This window comes from Engystomops pustulosus, chromosome 6 (assembly GCF_040894005.1).
Source record: "Engystomops pustulosus chromosome 6, aEngPut4.maternal, whole genome shotgun sequence".
NCBI lineage: Eukaryota > Metazoa > Chordata > Amphibia > Anura > Leptodactylidae > Engystomops > Engystomops pustulosus.
Window position 1 is genome coordinate 41171725 of NC_092416.1, and position 23728 is coordinate 41195452.

Genomic DNA, 23728 nt, shown 5'->3' on the forward strand with positions numbered 1-23728 from the left:
AGCGCCAGCTCCATGCCAAGAACCAACTAACATAGTTTTAACTGCAGCACCTTTAATCTACTACTAGTTCACTGCCTCCATACATGGTCCCCTTATCAAACGAGCTGTGTCAGGCAGAATTTTGGATTGTTTTCATGGCTTCCATGTTAACTTTGTCGCCACCCTGCTGTGTAATCCACAAAATATACTGGCAAACTTTTATCATGTACCAATATTATTTGAGCGCTTCTTGCTCACCTCCTTTGGTTCCTCTCTGCTACCCATTGGTTTGAAGCCTGAGTCCATTTAGGGTATGTCGCCATGCCACTCTCTAGCCTTCCGCTGCTGCCGCTGCCTCTGCATGCCGTCCCCTATAGTGTCAGGGTCAATTATTGGATGTTTTAGATGCTATCTAGCTTCATTCTGTCACTCTGTCATGGCCATGCTGTTGCCCATAATTTTGGCATAATGGTGCGATTAAGCAGCCTCAGAGGCATCCATGCATGCTGCCCCTGCTGTTTCCTGTCCATTTCCGTGGTGTTTCAATCCTTTTCTGAGGTTCCCAGGTGTTTGGCCAAGCTTCCCTGTGCAGAGCCTTGGTCCCCTTGAAAAATGCTCGAGTCTCCCATTGACTTCAATGGGGCTCGTTACTCGAAACGAGCACTCGAGCATCGGGAAAAGTTCGTCTCGAATAACGAGTACCCGAGCATTTTAGTGCTCGCTCATCTCTAGTAATAATGTGTAAAGACTGGCTGATCTCTAAGTGACGCCATACACAGCAGCGTTACAGCCACGTTTGATGTATACGTTGCGATCCAAAGTACAATATGAATCTGCAGACAATTGCTCCCCATTGATTTCCTTTCCCAGGGGTTGATAATTGTACTGAATCAGACCCTAGAGAGGTATCAAGTTTTCTGCCAAGCTCTGGTACCTTGTTAGCTTTGTGATTAGATCAAGAAGTGTGCTCACTCCATGCAGCGCTGAACATTAAACTTTATTTTATTCGGCTCACTGATCTAATAAGCGTCATGGATAATTTACATTATGGATGTGAGGCCATCAACGGCGAAGGAGGAAGCCTTCCTGGAGAACAATATCTAAATGATCTGAGACCTCCTCCCCCTACTGCATCCTGACAATAAATGTGAAGCCGTATTTTGTCCCTCCTATGTCTCCGGATTTCTCTGGACTCGCAGCAATAGGATGTGACAAGGGAAAATAGTGAGATGTGCGCCCACCTGCATCAACTGCACAGATGAGACAAGGCTCCATGTAGCAGCCACAGTGATGATTTATACCACACCATGCTAATACAGCAAAGAAAAAGTATTCCATTTTTTTAGAATTTCTTTTTTAATAAATAAAGCATGGGCCAGGATAATATATACATGTAGTTTGCTCCCTAGACACCTTTGGCTTCCTGCTACAACCGATACAACAGCTTCTATTGCCATACAAATAAATGGAGAAAACAAAGCAAACCTAAAACAAATTCAGACTCTCTAAATAAATACTATCCACAGAATAGACCCCCTTGAAAATGTACTTTAAAGGGTTTGGACATTTACCAAACTTTAAAAGGCTAAGGCCTCTTGCTTATTGCACCGTGACCAGGTGCCATAGACCTTTGTGGCAGCCGTGATCTGGTCGGCAATTTTGCAACCAGATGACAGCCCTATAACAATCGTATACATGAGGCGGCCTAAAGTATAGACTCACCTATGTTATAATTACTGTAATAGGAGTTGTAATGAGTACAAAGCTTCTTTTATTAAAAAAAAAATCCATTGTTTTCACCTAAAAAAAAAGCTTGAAAAAGTACCTGGCTCCTTGCCATCACCGACTCTCACAGCTATGTCACGGTAACTGCTGAATCAAATCATCTGCTTTTGTGGTCCTCTCCTTTGCCCATTGAGTAGAACAGAGGTGTTGAGTCTCCACTCTCACTGCACATGTATGGCTTCTCTAGGCCCATCTCTAGGCAGTGGTTGAGGTACAAAACTAATTGGACAGTGAGGAGCTGTAAGGATGCACTCCGCAGTGAGTTGCATACCCCGATCACAACCTAGCAGCATAGAAAAATCACAATGTGACTCTTATATACTGCTCACAGAAAAAGGGGAGAGGACTGCACAACAGCTGCATTTGATTCAGCATTTAAAGTGACATAGCCATAGCCATGACTCCATGACCCAGGAGGAAGGAAGTGGACACCCACGTGACTCAGGAGGATGGACAGAGACACCCACATGATCCAGGAGGATGGACAGAGACACCCACATGATTAAGGCGTATGGAAAGAGACATCCACATGATTCAGGAGTATGGAAAGAGACACCCACATTATTTAGGAAGAGAGTATGGACAGAGACACCCATTACACATTGGGGGTCATTTACTAAGGGCCCGATTTGCGTTTTCCCGACGTGTTACCCGAATATTTCCGATTTGCGCCGATTGTACCTGAATTGCCCCGGGATTTTGGCGCACGCGATCGGATTGTGGCGCATCGGCGCCGGGATGCGTGCGACGGAAATCGGGGGGGCGTGGCCGAAAGAAAACCCGACGGATTCGGAAAAACTGCCGCATTTAAAAAAAAAAATGTGTTGCGGAGCTTGCACTTACCTTCACTCAGCCCGGCTCGGTGTATTCCATTGCGTTCCAGAGAACTGCAGCGCAGCAGCGCCACCTGGTGGACATCGGAGGAACTGTCTTAATAAATCCCGACCGGACTCGAATCCAGGGCAGAGAACGTGCCGCTGGATCTCGAATGGACTGGGTAAGTAAATCTGCCCCATTGCCTTACCCTAAGAATTAAAAAAATAATAATAATTAATAACTAATAAGAATAATAAATAAAATATATACCCTTTGACATATTTGCTATTTCACTGTAGAACCTGTTTGACTTTGCTATTTGTAGACACGTCATATTAGATGTGAACTACATAGGTTGCTAGGTTAAGTCACTGTGATATTTTGAGTTCAGATGCTGGCACAGTTAGCCGTGTTGAGTATGCTGAGCAGTGGCTGAAGACTTCACATCTGAGTCATCAAGTGTAAAGTCCTGCTTACTAATAATGGGACATGAAGACCAGGTCCAAGGAATTTGAGAAGCATCTAGAAATGTTAGATTGAAGTATAAAACCAGTGCTCTGTGGTTAGTTTGCCCAGACTAGAAAACAAGCTCAGATTCAACTCTGGAAGAACCAAGACACATCATTATGAGCCTTCATTTAGCAAAGATGTCCTCCTCAAGCCCTTTCAGGCCTTTTTTCCGGCCTCTGTGGCCATTGTCTATAGACATTTTTTCCAGCCTCGAAGAAGACATGTTGCATACACTTGAAGAAGTAAAAGCTAGTATGAAGCTCATGGACAATTTTTACCACCAGCTGCTTCAAGAAACCACTGAGAACAAGGCATTGCCTGTCTTGGGAGAAAAACCACAGAATGCTACCAATGAAAGGATAACTCTGGATAAGGCGGAAACTGCTCTAAACATCAGTGATATGAAGTCAGTTGAGGGTGGTTTTGTAATCTCCCTGGGAGTCAAAGATTTTTCTCCCGAAGAACTGACAGTCAAGATAATTGGAAAGAAACTGCTGGTGAGTGGAGAAAAGGAATGCAAGAGTGAAGATGGGAAAGGCTCCTTTTCCTACACGTGTCAGATCTTCAGGAAGGAGGTCGATCTTCCCCAAGATGTACAAGCAGAAGACCTTAGCTGTACAGTGACCAATGGAGGCCAACTGCATGTAGAGGTTTCACAGAAACCTTCTCAGGAGAGAACTGTGCCAATGCAGCATCCAGCACTGCAGGCCAAGACCAAGGACTCCAGCAGTACCAAAGACTCTAGATCCTAACTCAGTTAGAATATCCATTTCCATATGACTTATCTATTACATTGTTATATCATTTTTGGAAAAGTCTTCGTACATTTCTTCGGCACTGCTAATTAAAATATTTGTTTTTAAAAGTTATCCTTTATTCTAGTGATTTGTTAAAAATATTAGGATGCCGCACACAATATCATGTCCATTACAGATAACTTCCACCATCTGCATTGCTGTATGTCAGGGATAAGAGGGTGGTCTAAGGGATAGAGGAATGGAATGGTGACAGCACCAGGACAACCCCAGATAGTTTGAGAATGAGGTCTTCTTTCGGGTTGCATTTCTTTTAAAGCAACTGTCACACCTAATGATAAAGCCTCAAAGATACACAGTGTAACAGATACAAGTGCATAATATTTACATGAGGTACAACAAACCTATTAGGCAATCTAGCGAAGCAAAGTTAGTAAAACTATTTGTCTCTACAATTTGTTCCCAGTTTGATACATTTTGCCCAATTTAGAAACAAAATGTAGTTCCAGAGATGTACATACCCTTGAACTTTTACTCTTTAGTCTTTACTATTTCCAGTGCTCCTAGTATGTTGTACTCCGCTTATACACCCTCATGTTACGGCAGTAAACTTATGCGATGAATTTTCGTTTTCAATAAAAAATAATCCAAAAACAAATGTTATAAGCTCTAAATGCTACCACTCTCCCGTGTAGAGTGGATGTCAGTCTCCAGTTTACAGTTAGATGAATTGTGCAGTTATATCATAAACTATTTAAAACCCTTAAAGGGTGTGAAACTCGCTGAAGAGAATTCCTGAGGGAATGTGGAATGAGGGGATGGAGCAATGCTAGCTGTGTTTGACTCAATGAGATGAATTCCTGTGGGAGGAGTGAATGAGGGAGCTGATTTTTCTTCAGCGAGTCACACACAGCCAACGTCTCTCTCAACTCCCTCATTTCTGAGGGTGGCCAGGTTACCGATGTTTAGTAATAGAGGGCATCAATAAAAGTCTATTTTTAGATGAATGGTGGCTCTAATCCCATGGATACAGTCCTCAGGGAAACATGAATAAAAAGATTTAAAAGGTAGAACCCTGTTGAATCTTAGGAAAAGGGGTATAATTTGGTACATAAATCCAGACAATCATTGTCTGCAAGGGAACAAAATCGCAAGACTAAAATATTTTTTACCAATGTATTGCTATGCAGCTTCAGCCTCCTATCCCTCGTGCATTACCCCAAGTCTACAATATTCTACAGTATCATGAACATCATGTGGGTTTTTTGCTTTGGGTTTCAGGTTTATTGACATATATTTGACAAGTAATGTTACTATTAAACTATCAAACATTTCACTTATTGATATCACAAGAGTTTTATTTGCCATAAACTTTATTTCAGGGCACATTTATAATGGTTATTCCATTGTACTGTAAGTGGTGATGACTGCAGACATTGCAAGTTCTTGTAAATGGCTTACCATTAATATCCAACAAATAGTAGATGATAAAGATATATTTGGTTACTCTTACATTAAATCACATATATTAAAGGGATAAGCCACTTTTAAATAAATGTTCAATTACATCTACATGTAATAGTTCCTGTGTCTTCGCCTCCTTTGAGAGCTTCAGTCTTTCTTTGTTCGCACCATGCTGCCCTCTGCATACATAAGCTTCCTTTTTTTTTTATTTCTGAGGCACACCCTCTTGGCTTCAACTGTGTCTTTCTTTTCACTGTCCGTCCTCACTGAGAGAGACAGGAAGAGGGGAAAGGGAGGAAGCAGGATGAGTCTTCTGTCACAGCTCCCCCTATTCATCAGAGCTCAGACATGTAAACAAAGAATCATGTAGACTGCAGACAATACAAATGTAAGTAGCAGGAACTCTGAATCACTTGATACACATTCAGGGATATTTAATAATGCAGTTAAGTCACACGTGCAACCTATGTAACTAAGTACTAAAACAACTTTTAATGCAGATGAGTTGTATTTGTAACTTGTCAGATGATGTTGAATGATAACACATTTTATTATATCATATATTTATGTAGGTACAGAGTATGAGCTCCATGCCCACCATAAAAATGTAAGAGTAGCAGCGTAGGTAGCGAACAGCAGTAGGTAGGCTTTGAACATAAGACCATCTAATTTATAGCACAGATTAAGCCATTGGCTGTGCCATGTTTCTTCTGACTCCATCTCCTGAACGTAGGAACGGATTGAGGTCACCTCCTGTAGGATTTGCTCCATCAATGGATCATCTGGTATTGCTGGGCTGTGGAACACATCATCAACACCACAGAGGCTCTCTAGAATGCAAAAGAAATATCTTATAAAGAAGCTGTCCTATTACCCAATATGAGGACATATGAGCATCATACAACGTGTATCACACTTCAAAGGACTTTTTGCACCTACATATTTAAAGCCAACATGACACAGTGTGCTACAGACCACTATGGGGGTCATGATCTGGCCACAATTTGTGAGACTAATGTGATCCAAGAAATCAGACATTATTCAAATGAGCTAATGGATTCCCATTTATACCTGCTGTATCATTGGTTGATCCCATAGAGTTATCTTCTGTGTTTTCATCATAATGATTGGATCTTCTCATCATTGGGCAACGAGATATAAGAAGATCTCCAGATGCCTCTTTGTCAATGTGAAGAAACTTTATCACCACAATGGATTTGCCGAGGCTCAAAACCATGAGTATCATGCATACAACAAAAAACACACCTATAGAAGAAAAATGTAGATTTTTATACATATATCCAATTAGCAGTCCTCTGACATAAACACATAAAAAGTTTTTCCTATGTTGATGTTTGCCAGGCAGTTGAAGACCCTTATTTATAGGCCTGGGGGCTACAAAGATCATGTCTTGATCTGGAGGATCTGAAACATCCATGCTTTACATAGACAGACCATTGATCTCAATGATTACTGTATAATAAACATAATAAACATAATGATCATGAGTGGTCCAATAAAAGCTAGAAGACATGACTTATTATAGAACATATAAGATTTAATGTTGACTTCCCATCCAAAAAAACTAGAATTACATTATATTGGGTATGAATAGTCATCATAACTGGTAACCTCCATTCAGGGTAGAGTCTGGGATCTACAAGCAACCTACCTGAAGAAGAATATGGGGAGTGGCTTTAGTATTATCTTTGTGTAAAGAGAGTACATTTTTTAGGTTATCACAAATATGTTCAAAAGCCCCGGGCAGCAAAATGGTGAAGCTTTGATACAATCTATGTAGTTACAAACTTTTAAAATAAAAGTTGTCTTGGTTTGGTGGACTCACCGATTAATGGTACACTTAAGGTGGTAGCTGGTAGTTCATCTGCCATGTTAACCCTAAAGACTGTGTATCCAACAAGAATACTGGTTTTAAACATGATCCTGGTGCCGCTGTCAGGGGGTAGGTAGAAGCTCATGAGGTCCACAATCATCAGCAGAATGCTAGGAAGAAGGATACCTACAATATATAGCAGGGGGCGGCGGCGGATAACGAGCTGGAAAATAATGGAAAGTAATTTATGAGATGATGATAAATGAACAACAAGTTATACAATGAATATAAAGTAAGCATGAAAAGCAGCTAAGAAGGCACTCTTCAGGGTTGGTCTGGCAAACCCGAACAAGAGGATCCTATAGAGCAGTGATGGCGAACCTTTTAAATAAAGAGTGCCCAAGCTACACCCAAAACCCACGTATATGTCACAATGTGCCAACATGACAATTTAAGCAGTAACTTATTGCTTCTTACTGTAGCACAGGTTTTAATCGTATTGGCCTTCTGAATTCACCAATACAATAGAAAGAGGATGGAGAAATTTGAATTGTAGCTTCCCTCCAGGGTCCCTGAAGAGAGAGAATCAGGGGACCCAGAGCAGGAGCTCCAATGATAATCCATCTCTATCCACACCTTCTCACTCCTCCTGTAGCCCTGGCAGGCAAGGATGTTGTTTTAAAATAGCACTGAGCATGGCACGTCCTGGGCTGTATTGGATCACAGGAGAAAGCCTTGAGTCCTAGCTGGCAAACTCTGTGTTGGCGTGAAGGCCTGGGTGCCCACAGAAAGGGCTCTGAGTGCCACATCTGGCACCCGTGCTATAGGTTTGCTACCACTGCTATAGAGGGTCCAGGGTTCGAAACTCAATTACAGATAGGCAAATCGATTTGAACGTTGTGGAGTTCGGTCCGAATTCAGGAAATTTCAGGGAAAATTCAATTCGTTATGAATCCAAAGGTTATGGTGATTTGTGGGAACAAAGTTCCCCCCCACACACACACCTTTTTTAGCTAAATGAGCGCAAGCACAGCGTGTTACATGGGGCATAAAACTCTAGGAAGGAGAAAGGAACAACCCCGATGACATGTGCAGACCTGTAAACCTATCAGCGACCTGTCTTTGACAATTTTCTTATCTCTTTATAACCATAATATAGCGATTTGTAAGTAAATGTGTCAAAGTGAGATCTTGAAAAAAGCCTTGACTAGGAAAATTAGCTATTCATAGCAAAGTATCTGTCAATAGCGTTGTTCTGAAGAGCTTCTTCGAGAGATGACAGACAGATAATGTTATGGTGATTAGGAAAAAGTCTGAAAGAGAACTGTTTATAGTTATGTAGGATCTGACTGCTCACATTAAGAAGGCACTAGAGAGAGTGTTTTTCCCTTTATGGGGAGAGCTTATTGCAAACAATAAATAGCAGTGAACTGTGGTAAGTGGCACCTAGTCAAATAGTATCAAATAGTATAGAAAACACAGACCTGCAGACATTGCTGGAGGGTGTATTAGTAACTACTGGTAAGTATAGTTTTAGTTCGGGTTCAACCGTGCGACCCAGACGTATTGCCAGATTGGTAACCAAACAGCCAATCCAGCAAAGTAAGGTCTCTCGCTTCTAGCCTTAAACATGACAAATTGAAGTCCCTTGCTACCGGCTATGTCCCCCATCATGACCATAGCTAGTAGCAATGGGATTCAATTTGCTGAATTGGCTGTTTGGCCGCCATTCCAGCAATACGTCCGGGTCACTCACCCAAACCCCAACTAAAACTATGTGTAGGCCAAAAGGAAAAGAAATTCCATACTACCCGGGACAAATAGGAATAGGGCATAACTTGCTGATCGGCGGGGGTCTCATTCACTCCTGGAGATAAATGGAGCAGATGGCCGAGAATGGTCGGTGCTGCCCCATTCATCTCTATGGAGCTGACATAGATTACCGAGTGTGGCGCTTGGCAATCTCCATCAGCTCCATAGAGATGAATAGAGCAGAATGGACAGAACCGCCCGCTCCATTGATCTGGGGGAGTGATGAGGAGTCCGAAGGAGGTACCTGGGACCCTGTTGGACCCCCGTTCTGGTGATCTTTGGGGGACTAAGACCCCCACCAATCAGCAATTTATTGGATGTTACTGTAGGAGACAGACCCAGAGGTGATGGTGAGATGCAGGTGCATGGTGGCGTAAGTGGTTTAATTTGTTGAGAAAAGTGGCGCATGGCCTGCACGCACAGGGAAAGATAGAGCATGCTCTATCTTTTTCACGTGTACGGAGCGGTTCGGTGCCACACATGTGTGGCCGTACAGCCGCCGGGCTGCCATCGGCGTCCAATCGGCAGATTTGTGGCCGTATATACATCCCCACAGACGGCTGTCTAAATGTACCCTTACATATGTTATATGGTTGAAAACATAAACATATTGGCAATAGATGTCTAAATTAGTGAGCAAATAGGGAAAAGTATATAAAAAAGCGATTTGCTCTTAATTTACTGCGTTTTATTTTTTTTCTTCGCTATTAACGATACGCGGTGGGAAAACTGTACCTTTAAAGGGGGGGTTGCTGTATACACAATTGTTTTGAACTCCCATTGATGATAATGAAAGGAATAAATCTAATTGGGAATTTGTACATGATGAGCACACAGAAGATGAAATAGAGGCCCTACGGTGTTAGCCTAATTGCTCTGCTGCTCGTCTAACCTTCTGCTGGTTCATTTGATAAGGTTCTCTTTATGATGCTATGAATTTCGGAAGCGCTCATTTATTCCACACATAATTCTCCCCCCTCCTCTTTATTTCACCCTCTGCTCATTTGTGAGCCATTGTCGCAATGATAATGATTTTGCCATTAAAGCTGAAATCACTGCTGCATGAGAGAGCTATGTCCCATGCCGGCCATTCATCTCCCTGTGTTTTGCGTGGTTATCTTGTCTTGCCAGGGTCGTTGTTAGTTCTGGACATGCCAAAGCTGAGGAAAAAGGGTGTCAGCTTGGAGATCAGTTATCGTGAAAGACTGGGGCACATGGGTTAATTATAATGTAATGGAGGAAATGTATTATCCGACGCCCAGTAATGCCCTTGGCACTACTAAAGGAAGTCTATTGTGCAAGTTTTGGAGACAAAGTATAGCCATATTCATGGCAGGATCCACTGTCCTACATGCCATTTTGTGTACTGCTCATCTATTCTATGTGTGATGTAAAATGAGGTTCCAGAAAAAACTCATTTGAGATGCGATGAAAGTAACTGAGCCCATGTTTAATTCATTGGAAGTGTAGTGACCAGCTGCACATATGTGCTGTAGGCTGCCATGGATGGAATGGCTAGATGTAAAATAAAGGCGGCTGTATAAGACTTATATTGTTGTAATAATCCTTACAATTTTTGGCCACTTCTGAAAAGTCATTAAAATGTTTTAGCCACTTTTAATTTAGAAAAAGTTTGTTGACAACCAAATCTGGTTGACTGGATAGGTAGCGTGAACCTTTACCTAAAAGAGTGGTAATATGTTCCCTTGTGAGTCTGATCCAATCAACCTCTCAACTAGTTAACTTAACGAGGAGAAGAAACTAGCCTTCTTAAAGGAAACCTACCATGAGGAATCTACCATCAGAAGTAGAACTGAAGTACAACCTTTTCATTTGATCCCTTACTTATACTTGTATGATGCCTAAATCGAGGTCATGAAACTGTTAGGAGGAATAGGTATGTTACATGTACAATAAGTTTCCATTGATACAAAATTAAAAACTATGCTTCTAGTTCCACCTATTGGAAGTCAACTCCCCATATGGCAATGTCCAATATTTAAAGGAAACCTGCCATGAGTAATCTACCATGAGAAGTAGATCTGATGGTAGATTCTTCCTTCCTTCTATAATTAAATAATGCTGGAACATAACATAACTGGTTAAAAAAAATGTATTTTAGTAATATGTAAATTAACTGCAGAGGCTACTGGGGTGTGGAGTAGTCTTAGTTCCCAGTGCCCGGCCAGGATAGTACACGCCCCAATAGCCTCTGCGGTTAATTTACATATTACTAAAATAAAGTTTTTTAACAAATTAGGTTAGGTTCCAGGATTATTAAAGATTAAGGCAGAGACAGGAAGGAGGAATCTACCATCAGATCTACTTCTGATGGTAGATTTCCTTAAAATATTGGACGTTGCCTTATGGGGAGATAACTAACAAAAGGTGGAACGAGAAGAACAGTTTTTAATTTCGTATCAATGGAAACTTACTTTTATCCTCCCTCATTATAACTTAACATACCTAATCCTCCTAACAGCTAAGTCTCATGACCTCGATTTAGGCATCATATAAACTAAGAGATCGAATGGAAAAGTTGTACTTGCAGCTCCCTCTACTAAGGTTTCTGGAAAAAGTTGCCAAACTGCCCCTCATACCACCCACTGACCAAAAAAGTGCTTTGCCCCTTCCTCAAAATATAATGCACATGGACATAGCAAAACTGGTGATGGAGTTTATCGGAGATGAGGACAACACTGTTGGTGCCTACAGAAGCTCCCCAGTGACAAAGAATATCTACATAAAGAGTTTGTCCAACCATCATAAAAAAGGGGTTAAGTTGGGTGGTAACTGATTTTTAAAGCTATTTTTGGAGTTTTAGTACATTTTATAAGGTATATAAAGATAAATGGCTTACATTATAATGTTTCTACTATGGTCAGTCCAAAGTAGACCATCTCTGAAAGGAATAACATTGTCTTTAAGAGAATAGAAATGTAAGTATGAAACATGTTTCTAGTGCCTCCGCTTCCCATGCCTCCCACTCCTCCATGTATTTCAGTGCAATCCCTCTGACAGGTAATGGTGTGTGGCCTAATAGCTGTTTCTTGCATTACTTGATGTGCAGCTGTGTATTCCATACAACACTTGCTATCCTGTTTTGCGGTAATGAGGCTATATGGCTCATATGCAAATTAACGAGCTGTAGAATTTCCGCTTAGAGAGAGACGACATCTATTTGTAATTCAGAGCTAAACCACCAATTCTGGTCCTACGGAAACTAGATAATAATGGTCCACATTTGTTTTCATGGTTAATACAATCTATGCATCATGAAATGCTTGGATTACTGGGACTAGGAGTTTCCTTTGATGAGCAAAACTCATCCAAAAGCATATGTAAATGATCTATTCATAGTATCAAAGGGGAATAATTAAAATGTGTCTGCATGGATGCACGGTACTATGGGTCCCCTATATGAATACAGTTATGTGCCGATTTATTGACCCCGATTAGCCAGCTATTAATATCACCGACTCATTATGGTAACATTTCATTTCTTCTATGAGATTGAAGTACAAAAATGGATCGGTGGAGTAGTCCCCCCAAATCCGATCACCTCAAAAAGTTCAATACAAAATACAAATCATAACTTTTACTGAGTGTGTTGGTAGGGGTATACTTAGAGGGTACACTTCAGCAGTTAAAAACTTAATAAGGGGCAACAGCAATGTATAAAATAATGGTAAGTACATTGAATGAACGAGTGCTTACTTTAACCTGTTGCCTGCTGGAGTAAAAAGAGGGATCAGGTTTCCAATGCCCTTACTGCTTGGACATGGCTAATATAGATATATTCACTTCTTGTGAGTGTGTATGCTGGTATGAGGTATAATGTGATGACTAGGGTATAATAATTCCAGAGTGGGTATGGTAACCTCTGGACCAGGGTCTCTATCGCTGATGATATCATGTCACATATGAACCTAGAACACCCTAGTAGCCTCTAATCAGAGCCTTAGTCCTAGGCAAATACCACCTCGACAGGAACCTTTCCCTAAAATCAAATGACCCTAATACAACCTACAGTGAATGTTGGTCCCAGTTTGGTTGTTTAGGAAACAATTTATGGTAGGAGTCCCAGTAAACAATTCCCGACATGGCATGTTTTGCACATCCGGGCTTGTCAGGGGAAGAAAAGGCTAGCTCGCCTATCCTATGGGGGTGGGGTAGTAAAGAGCAGGCTTGCACCCAATTCATTATGCTGGTACAGCAGTAATACAGCATGAAAGCCACCATAACTGCTCCATGGCCAGTGAGTTAGGCCCACTGCCCACAAAGCAGTCATGGCGAGCTTTTTCTTGCAATGACTAGGTGCACCTGCAGGGGTTGGCCAGAATGGTTGTCCAAAATTTGTGCAAACACACTGTCACCTACACATGGAGTAAGTGATAATCTTTCTACAATAGTGACCAAGTATACATTTATTTGACTTTACCCACAGCTTCTTGGATATACTGTACATTGCCTAATTCCCTACATAACTACTATGGTTTTTAGTACGGTATAAAGCGTCCACTCTAATGCTTAACTTTTGAATACTAACTTTTTTAGCATAGGTTTTAACATACATTGAACTGGACCTGCGCGAAGCTTCCCCCATGGGTATGTAGTATCTCGTAGTTGGAGGGTACAGATAGAAGTTCCCACTCTCCATCATCTAAAAATATGCTCTTGTCATTACTGATCTCTTCGTAGCTCCTCCAGATGGAAAGATTAAGATCATTCACTGAAATGAAAAATCAATTTTTGTAGTTATATGGGATCTTCAATTATTATTTATCAATTATGATATAGATGGAGATGTTTTAGAATCATTGTTGTTGCAAGAAAAGTTACTGTAATTCTGAAAAGCCTTTGGGAGCCATTGGTAGGAAGATAAGGTGCAACGTATGATGGAGTGATACCCTGTTTAATATACCATCACCTTATAATATCTACTTTAAAGTGTTTTTTAGCAGTTGTATTTCACTGCATACTCAATTGTATCTAGTGTTGTCATGTGTTTATGAGTTTTTGTAGAGCTACACTTTAAAGGAACTCTTCCATCAAAATCCATCATGATAAACCAGAGACACTTAATATATCCAGGCACTGTGAATGTGGTAATTGTCTTATATTTGTTATATCTTTCTAAAATCTACTTTTAAAATTATGCTAATGAGTCTGGAAGCCCCAGTACCCCTTGAGCAGATTCAAACATCTCATAGTAAAGATAATTTCTTCAGTTATTGCCCAAACTAAGGGTTCACCTTTGGTTTCTAATAACATTGTGGTTTCTTGAACCCTTAATACAGTAGTTATTACACTCTGAACTCACTTCTTAATATTTTACCTGTATGTAAACAGCTGCTGAAGGTCAAGCTACAGTTCTGTATATCAAAAGGGAAGGCGTACGTCTCCAGGCTGCAGGCCGACACCACCTGCATAGGCTTGTAATTCCTGATAGTACCCGAGGAGTTCACATACACATATGGCAAATCCGGTGACTTCCCATCTTCTACACTAAAAGGCAGAAATTACATTGTCATGTAACAGATATTAGGATCCTGTTATTACCGTATTAAATACATTATTAACTTCAAGTGGGGTTTAGATAATGAAGCGGTCTCCCAGAGCTATAACCTAGTACCTATCAACAGCAGGGCCCGACCGTAGGGTAGAGTAGGGCGATCGCTTAGGGCGCCACCCTCGCCGCCCCAACCCTCACTAGTATTCAATGGTATGTGGGTTTTTACGTTGCACATACTGCTAATTACTGGATGCATAAAGTGCAATGTTACCACTGACCGCGCCCTCTGTGAGACACAGGCAGCGCCGACAACTAGTCAATGACAAAGTCAGCACTGCCTATGTCATAGATAGGATGCTGGCAGCAATATTATCATGTTGCCAGTGTCCTGAGTGAGAGGAAGCGCATGCTGAGGAGAAAGCTGCAGAAAGTGCAGGTAGGTCAGTAGTCTTTTTTTTGTGCTGTGCTAAATATATACTGGGGATATGTGCTGAGCTACCTACATACTGGGGGTATATGCTGTGCTACCTTTATACCCGATGCATGTGTTTGGCTAACTACATACTGTAGGCATGTTCTGGGCTACCTATATACTGGGGGCATATGTTGGGACTACCTATATACTGGGGGAATATGTTGGGACTACCTATATACTGGGGGCATATGTTGGGACTACCTATATACTGGCGGAATGTTATGGGCTACCTATATATTGGGTATACTGGCTCAGGTCAAGAGTTGATCATGTGTCTTAACCTAAATACATAGGGTCTGATGCCAGAGGTAGTAGATAATGTGAGGACAGTACACATAACTGTTAATAGAACAGAACAGAACATGTAAAGCAAACCAAAAGTCCTATATGGTTTAAATAATAAAGCCTTAGAGAATCCCTACGGTTATCTGGAACTGTTTAAGGTGAGGTACAATATTAAAGCACAACATTAGGTTAGTTATATTCATTGAAGACCATAGACAGCAGTATGTGACTCTAGTCTATGTATCTAACCTCAATGTATTATGTACAGTTCTTGGTATAATATAGTATGTATAATAGTCTAAAAACATTGGAATACAAAAGTACTCAAACATGGTGTTTACTGTTGCGTACAATTCATTGATAACAATATCGGGAAACCAAATGGCGTTGAGTGGGAGGGAAATTTCTCCAATCCCATCAAACTGACTTGAATTCCAAGCCAGAAATTCATCTTTCCACATCTAAAAGAGACAAGAGAAATTATAGAAATATAGATAATGATAATAGAGATGGATGAGTGCAAACACCACCCATATATGTCTCCATAAAACAACCCCTATAAGCAGCGACGTATCTTGAGTGGGTGCAGAAGGTGCGGTCGCAACCAGACCAAGAGGCTTAGAGTGCCCATAAGGTGTCACTTTCCCATATGAGAAGACTAGTACTATAATCCATACATTATAGTCGGGGGCATGGCACAGACTTTGCACTGGCGCCCATCAGCTTCAAGTTACATCACTGCCTTATGGGGTGTCATGTTATAATAGTGCATCACACATACCTGTCTGTACCAAATACTGGTGGTCAGCTTCTGATTCTGCCCATCCTGAAAGATAATAAGTAACAGATGTACGTGGAGATTATAGAATAGTCACCAAGGATGAGTTGCAAAAAAAAATACAACAGAATTCTATAAAGAAAGTTGTCGGAAAACATGGATGACGCCGGTAAATCCCTAGAAAGAGGAAACCAATTAAAAACCAGAACAGAGTCACATAATCTATATGGAAGGTGAAGGCTAGCCTTTCTTGTCAGATTTGAGAGAAGAGCTTCTGTAGAACAAACTGCTGAAAAACGTATTGATGGCAAAGATAAGACAATTTGAGGATCATCTGTTTTTAGATCTGGAGCTGGTTGGCCATAGATGAGAGTTCCTATACTGATCCTATGAAAGTGCCCACAAAATGAATGAAGGAATGTCACTTATTTCAATATGTCACACGTCTGTTTTAGGGAAACTAGATGTCATCTAGCTTTAATATTTTTTTTGTCCCCAAAAAGTCAGAAAAGACCATTGGGAATTATACATATTACTTTGTTGTAGCCCCGTTACAGGTGAAAGCTGCACTATTAGGCTACATTCACATAAACATAGCATAACATATGCACGCCTGGTCTTGTCCTGTAAAAGAAACTTAGCCTGGTCCTTAAAGGACACCTGTCATCAGGTCTGTGTCTCTTGTCCTGTCACCTCGACCTGTTGGGGCAGCTCACAAGGATCCCATCCCAGCCTTTATCTAGTCAATTCATACATTAATCATTGTAAAATCATATTTTCTTTATTATGTAAATGAGGCTAGTCACATGGTCAGAGGCAGTGATGTCACCCCTGTTCCCCCTCCCCCTGCTCATGTCTGTCATTTGCATACAACTTTAGGACCTCATTGCTTAGGTTTACAGACATGTAGAGGGACAATGAAGGGATAGAGGCAATGCTTTCTAATGGCAGTTTATGAAAATCTATTTAGATTAGGGGGGTTATTTTGCATGTCGGGTTCTCTTTAACCGGCTACATAATACATTAAAGGAAACCTACATACCTTGAGAATGCTGTAGCAACACTGATGCAGGATCATATATTGTTTAATCCCTGAGCTGAGTGGTTTTGCTGAAAAAACATTTATAACATTCAGGACCTTGGGAAAGCTGGGTCAGCATGGCTGACGTTACACACAGGTGCTTGTAATTACAAATGGCGGTTAGTCAAGCCTGACTAATCAACCTGAGCAGGATCACTCATACAGAGCAGCTGGGGGATGGTGTAGCAATTGATTATTCTGTCTGGCAGGGAGAACAGTGATTGTATCATCATGTCCTGCACAGAAAAACTCACAGGCTAGGAGAAGCACGGAACCAAGCGCTAAAGGAGCCATAGAAGGGGCAGAGCTTCATTATCATAATGCTATATCTGTTTTATCAGCAAAACCACTCAGCACAGGGATTAACCAAGATATGATCCTGCATCATTGTAGCTACAACAGTCTCAAGGTATGTTTGCTTCATAATGCATCAAATCAAATGGTAGGTTTCCCTATAACACACATTTTACACAGAATTTGAATTGGGGCCCACTAGCTTTAAGCTTCACCTTTGCTGAGAAGAAACATAATAAAATCCGGCAAATATGTGATCAGTCACGTGATAACAGGGAGGCAGAGGCAGTGGACTTGCCCCGATGGCACTGAGAAACTGAAAAGACAAAAGCTTTCAACAAAACTCTTCAATTTTCTCTCAACGATCCCCTGTAGTCACCCACATTAGAGAATGCAACGATTATCTGAATGGCCGCCGCTCACACAGCCTCTTAAAGCCTACTCCGTAAATATACTATGGCGCAGGCTTTAGGCACTAGGACCACCCACCAAATACAAACTGAAAGCAATCGCCAACCACAACTTTATAGGTTCCACTTGTTCATGAAGACTCCATCATATCAGACATTTATGAGATAACTTTCTAAAAGGCCATAAAATATACTAGAATATATATATAGAATACATAGAATACACTATTGTGTCAATTAGAAAACACAAAAAGTACCGTAACAACAGCAGATTGTGTAATAGTAAAATAATAATAATAATAATAATAATAATAATAAATCCAAAGATAGTCAAATAAATGTTCAAAATGTTCTACAAAAGTCACAAAAATAGAATTTACGTGACTGAAGGTTTTGTACTCGTGGACCCATCTCTTTACTGAGATAATACAAAATGCGTAAAATAATAGTAGTAATAATAATAGTCATAATAATAATGCAGCGGAGAAGCAAACAATTGACTCAACAACTTAGTCATAAGTCTGTTTGTGAATAATGGCGCCCGTGGATTGATCACTTGTTTTCTATGTGGTTGTTTCTGGTTTACCTCTGATTAAATGGAACGTCACCTTCAGATGACACATTAAACAAATCACTGGCTCCTCTCGCTATTTTAATTAGTTGCTGAGTCATTAATCAGGGTGTTGAGGAGAACAATGTTATTCAGGGGGGGCTTCATAAGAGAAGCTGCTTTACTACCTGGGAGTAGAAGTTCACCTTAGGATACCTGCCATGTTTTTTTGTTTTCCGTGCTGGCCCTGTTTACAGGGATCCAATTAAACTAAAAGCACATTATATTATTATATTATAGTACTGGTGTGAGGGAAATTCATTGTAATATATGTATTTATGGCATTTAAAAAAACAACTCTGTACAGAATTCATTTTCCATGATATAGGAAAATGAATTGTGGGGGTGAAATAGATTGTGGGGGTCCACCTACTGCTACATGGAAATATTAAATATACAATTTGGGGGCTCATTTACTAAGGGCTGCGCTGCTCACTTTTGTCGCACTGTGCACCTTTTTGGGGATTACACGGCTTGTACATGTATTTAGCAAGTGTCTGCGCTGGGATTTTGGCACACACAATGGCATTTTGGAGCAGCTTTGCTCGCTACCACCCACATACCTCTGTTCCTGGTTTTCCCCCCACTCCCGGCCGCTCCGCCACCCTCCGCTTCCGCTCCCTCCGCTCTCGGACCTGTCTCCCTCCGCTCTCGTTTCCCCCTTCCCTCCGCTCTCGGCCCCCCTTTCCCTCCACTTTCGGCCAACCACTCCCTCCGCTCCTGCCCCCCCCCCTCCCTCCGTCCACTCTCAGCCCCCCCACTCCCTCCCTCCGCTCTCAGCCCTTTTCCTCCCTCTCTCAGAAATCAGAAAAAATTTAATTTACGGTACTGAAGATTTTGTACCCACGGACCCATCTCTTTACTCAGATAATACAAAATGCATAAAATAATAGTAGTAATAATAATAGTCATAATAATAACGTAGTAGAGAAACAAACGATTGACTCATTGGGGCACATTTACATTTATTCCTGCAGGAGTTCACAAAAGTGCATTGTCCGACGATAATGCACTGTGCCCGATTCACTAAGATCGTGCACGCGATATCCTCCATGTGTTGCTTCCCCGCTCAGGTCCGCTGGAGTTCCCCATCTTTTTAGTGGCGCATGTAAGTGCTTGGGCTCACGACACAATTTGAAAGTTAAATCCCGCGCTCAGTCCGAATCAGTCGGATCGTCCAACGGCACGTTCCCTAAAGTGTGTCGCATGGAAGTCGCCGCAGCTGCGGCAAAAAAAGGGTCGCTTGTGACACAATCTGGAAAACAACCTAAAAATGGTCTGAAACCTTCAGTAAATGTGAAACGTGGCAGTTCTCTTACATTAATATATCTCCCCAAATACATCTGGGGATATACCATAAATACTCCAGATGCTCATAAAATGCACTTCATTGCTAAGGTCCAGCATAACATAGAACCTCAAAGCAATCTATGCCTCAACCAGCACCCCCTCAAATTTCTTACATTGTGGCCCCAAATTTCTTACAATGACCCTCTCATATTGTTGGCCACTCATATAAAGACCATTCTCATCTCCCCCTCATATTGTGAGCCCCCCCCCCCCTTCATCTCCCACTTACATTGTAGGTCCCATCTACTACTTTCCTTGCTGTTCTGTGACAAAAAAAGATAAATCGGTTACTCATCTCTCTTCAGTCCCAGCAGTCCTCTCCTCTTCTTTCTTCTCAGATACTGCTGTGTGGCACTGTGACGCCAGCAGAAGGACATGTCCCAGAGGTAGTCATAAGGTGTTGTACCAGGTTGATATCATATTGGGATGGAGCCAGCATGTACCAGGAGTAGTCAGCAAGTGTCCGGTAGATCGGTGGGCTGATCTGAGCCTGCCATAATATAGCATGATCTTCCACCAACTTCTACAACCCGCAAGTCTTAGTGCCCTTCCACAAGCATTGCTCAACAGACTTTGGTGTGGTTGACATTTTCTATGTAATTGCAAGAAATCAATATCACTATTTTCAGATCTCTAGTGTCATATAGGTGGAGAAAATTTTTTTGTAGTGTTGCTGCAGGATGCACATTGGGAGGAATGTATGGAACCATTTTTTCAAGATTTCTGGTGTAATTTGTGCCAAAAAATGCTTTCTGCCACATTTATCAAAGCTTTTAGACCTCTTTTCTACACTTTTCCAACTTGTACGATTAAGAAGGTGTGGCCTGTGAAAAGGGGCGTAGTCTTCGGAAAAGGGGGCATGTCCGGTTGAAACACAACAGTTTTAAACGTCAGAATTTAACATCCCAGTGATGATTCTGGTGCAGCAGAAAACTAGTGCTGTCTGAATTTACACTGGCGGACCTACATTCCCCTCATTGTGTGATTATGCACTAGTATTGCTTACAGGTAGCATTCAGATTTTTTGTATATGAAATAATTTTGATCTGAATATGTTTTATGTATTACATATGTCACTAGCAATTACATTATTCTGTAAAATGCATATATTGTAATATGTTCGCTTTGTATAATGTATTATTAATGTGGGGGTTATTGATCATAATCTGCTTAGGGTCAAAATGTGGGCTTTTTGGGATTAACCAAGATATGTATTTTGTGATAATATCTAATGTGGTACTTAGGTTCAAAGTTTCAAATGAAATCTGAATTTTTTTAAAAAATTCTAAAATACAGATTGACTTACAACATCCAGTACAGCGTGGACAAAGAGGTCTATGTAAACTGTGGTGGCTTGGCTCCAGTTCCTTACAGGTCTGACACCTTTACTATAGTTGACCATAAGGTTCTTTGTTAGATGAAGTAGACTTGAGTTCTTTACCTGTGGAACATCTATGGAACTTGACTCTAATGTGGCCACTGGAAAAGAAATATAAAGTGGTTCTTATATTATATAAGACTGAACTTCATGAAAAAAGACTGCAAGGAACAGTCTTCTGGTACTGCTAAATTATTTTGGCAGTTCCAAGAATTTCTAGGTCATTCATCTTGTTCCAAGGTTACAACTACAGATGAGCAGACCCAAACGTTAAGTCTCACAGGACCCGGACATTTTGCCAGAATGACAGTGGTGGAGTCGATCTGGCAAATTACTTACTTATTAGCCATGGCTGTGATTGGCCAGGGTGAATACTCCTGGCCAATCACAACCATAGATATTAGGTAGAGGCGTCATTTTTCTGGTTTGGCTACACAACTGCTGATCCGGCAATGTGTCCGGGTCACACAGGACACACCTAAACCCCCAATCCCAGCTTAAAAAGCAGTGTCGCTAAACTTTAATTACAACTTGTAACTTATCTGCAGTGTAGTGTCTGTTCAATGGGGTCTGACTACTGATCATGAGAATGGGCTCCTGTGCCCTACTCAACTTCATGGGACTTCCAGAGATAGCTGAGTACTGAACTTTGCTCTTCTTAAGCACAGGGCCGGCACAAGGACTAGGCATACCTGGGCTAGTGCCAGGGCCCAGAGCTGCTGGGGGGCCCTCATAAGGCTGTACATAAGGAATCCATGGGGATGAGGGAGGACTGTATCTAACGAATGATAAGGGGTGAGGGGGGCTTATATAAAATAATCATCAGGGGGCTGTTTGGTATAATAAACTAGGGAATATTTTAGGGAACTGGAGACTGTTTTAGTTCATGATTCTTAATGCCACCATGCGACCCTTCTTAAGCAGTGATGAATAGTTGTTTACTACGTCATACTTATTGGGGTACACATGCTAATTGGGGTTCGCCATACTAATTGGGGTTATCCATTTGAGTCTCATAGCTCAGACTCCCTACAAACTAGACACATCACTTACTGTAATCTTGGAACACACCCTAATATGATTGCATAACTCTCTATAATCTATGTTGTATAAATACATATATTACTTATAAAAATGGCGCTGGGACTACTATTATTAGATCTATAGTCCCGTAGTATTTGGCACATGATTAAACTATGTATTATAACTATTTATACAAAATCTATGCAATCACAATATTAATGATAAAATATCTAATGTATGAGAACTGTGTTAGTGGTAACAGTCAATTATTGGTAGTAGTAGTACTACACACGCTAGAAGTAGTTTGCAAACTAAATATAATGTACATTACAAAAACATCTCAATGTTATTTGTAGTCGAATGTACATAAAGTGGATTTTAGCAAAATTATTGAATGAATAATACAAAATACAGACTATACAGAAATCTAGCTACAAAATGTAAAAAAATACAACATAAAATATCACAGGATAAAAAAAGGGCTGTTTTCTACGCTGTTTTCTACATCTTCACAGGTTTTATATCTCTGCTTGATGTCAGTGAAAGAGGAACTAACTGTTACATTTTAGAAGATAAGAAATATTATTCTTCCTCTGACTACAACTAATAATAAATCATTCTAATAACAATAATGTATTACTGTATAAAGGCACCACCATTAGTAATATGTAACACACCAACCATTTAAAGGGCATGAAAACCATTTCAGAAGTCACGTAACAAATATTATAAAAATCATCCATATAATTACTATCAATACAATATCTCAAATACTCTCATTGAGATTTAGTAGCCAATCGAAGGGGAAATTTACCAGGCAGGACAAATATCTAAATATCTAAGATCTGATTAATATATTGCAAATACACACACAAATATATATATATATATATTTTATATATTTTTTTCATTGTTTTTTTTCTTTATTTTTTGTAATGTATTTGCAAAATATTGATTATACATACCAATATATATACATATATATATATATATATATATATATATATATATATATATATGTGTGTGTAAAACATAAGTTTAAATGTATTTGGATTTTATACCGTAATATTCAGTAAGTACAATGGCCAAAAAATGGCCTTACCTGCCAATAAGAAGATTGCTCCGGATATAAAAGCCATCAGAATGGAGGTTCTGGATCAGACCTGGATCCCTCTGAAGAACAGGGGCATCTTCTTGCTAAGGAGCGTTCACACTTACCCATATACTAACACTCCAAGGCCTGCACTCCATGAACGAAATGTCTACGGTTACCTGTAAATGAGCAAACTCTCCTCCTCATTTTAAGTAATTCAATTAAAAGTCTGATTTGATCTTTTCTAACAGAATAGCAGATACCACAAGCTCTTGAAACGCTCCAAATGAACAGCTAATCGGATTTAGTGGAGATCTTTTACCTGTGGCTTAGGTCCAGCTTGTATGTAAGACTTTCATACCAGCCTAATAACGTCCAAAATAGCATCTGACCACAAAAGATAAAGCCATCTTGGATCAATGAGTCCTAATGGAAGAAATGAAGGGCGCTCTTAAAGGGTGTTGAGCATAAACCATAAAAT

The 23728-nt window shown here is 40.5% G+C and overlaps 2 protein-coding genes across 2 annotated transcripts; one reads left to right on the forward strand and one right to left on the reverse strand.

Moving 5' to 3' along the window:
• The first annotated feature begins 3144 nt into the window (after window positions 1–3144).
• Window positions 3145–3917, forward strand: LOC140134980 (heat shock protein beta-11-like). Its single transcript, XM_072155842.1, has one exon. The coding sequence runs from the start codon at window positions 3207–3209 to the stop codon at window positions 3840–3842; it is 636 nt and encodes a 211-aa protein (XP_072011943.1). The 5' UTR covers window positions 3145–3206; the 3' UTR covers window positions 3843–3917.
• A 1441-nt stretch (window positions 3918–5358) lies between these two features.
• Window positions 5359–23420, reverse strand: HTR3B (5-hydroxytryptamine receptor 3B). The gene is made up of 9 exons (XM_072155841.1): window positions 23257–23420; window positions 21060–21232; window positions 16012–16056; window positions 15582–15691; window positions 14294–14463; window positions 13530–13687; window positions 7156–7366; window positions 6381–6575; window positions 5359–6139 (listed from the first exon to the last, which is right to left on the reverse strand). The coding sequence occupies exons 1-9, from the start codon at window positions 23291–23293 to the stop codon at window positions 5874–5876; spliced, it is 1365 nt and encodes a 454-aa protein (XP_072011942.1). The 5' UTR covers window positions 23294–23420; the 3' UTR covers window positions 5359–5873.
• Between the last annotated feature and the right edge of the window lie 308 nt (window positions 23421–23728).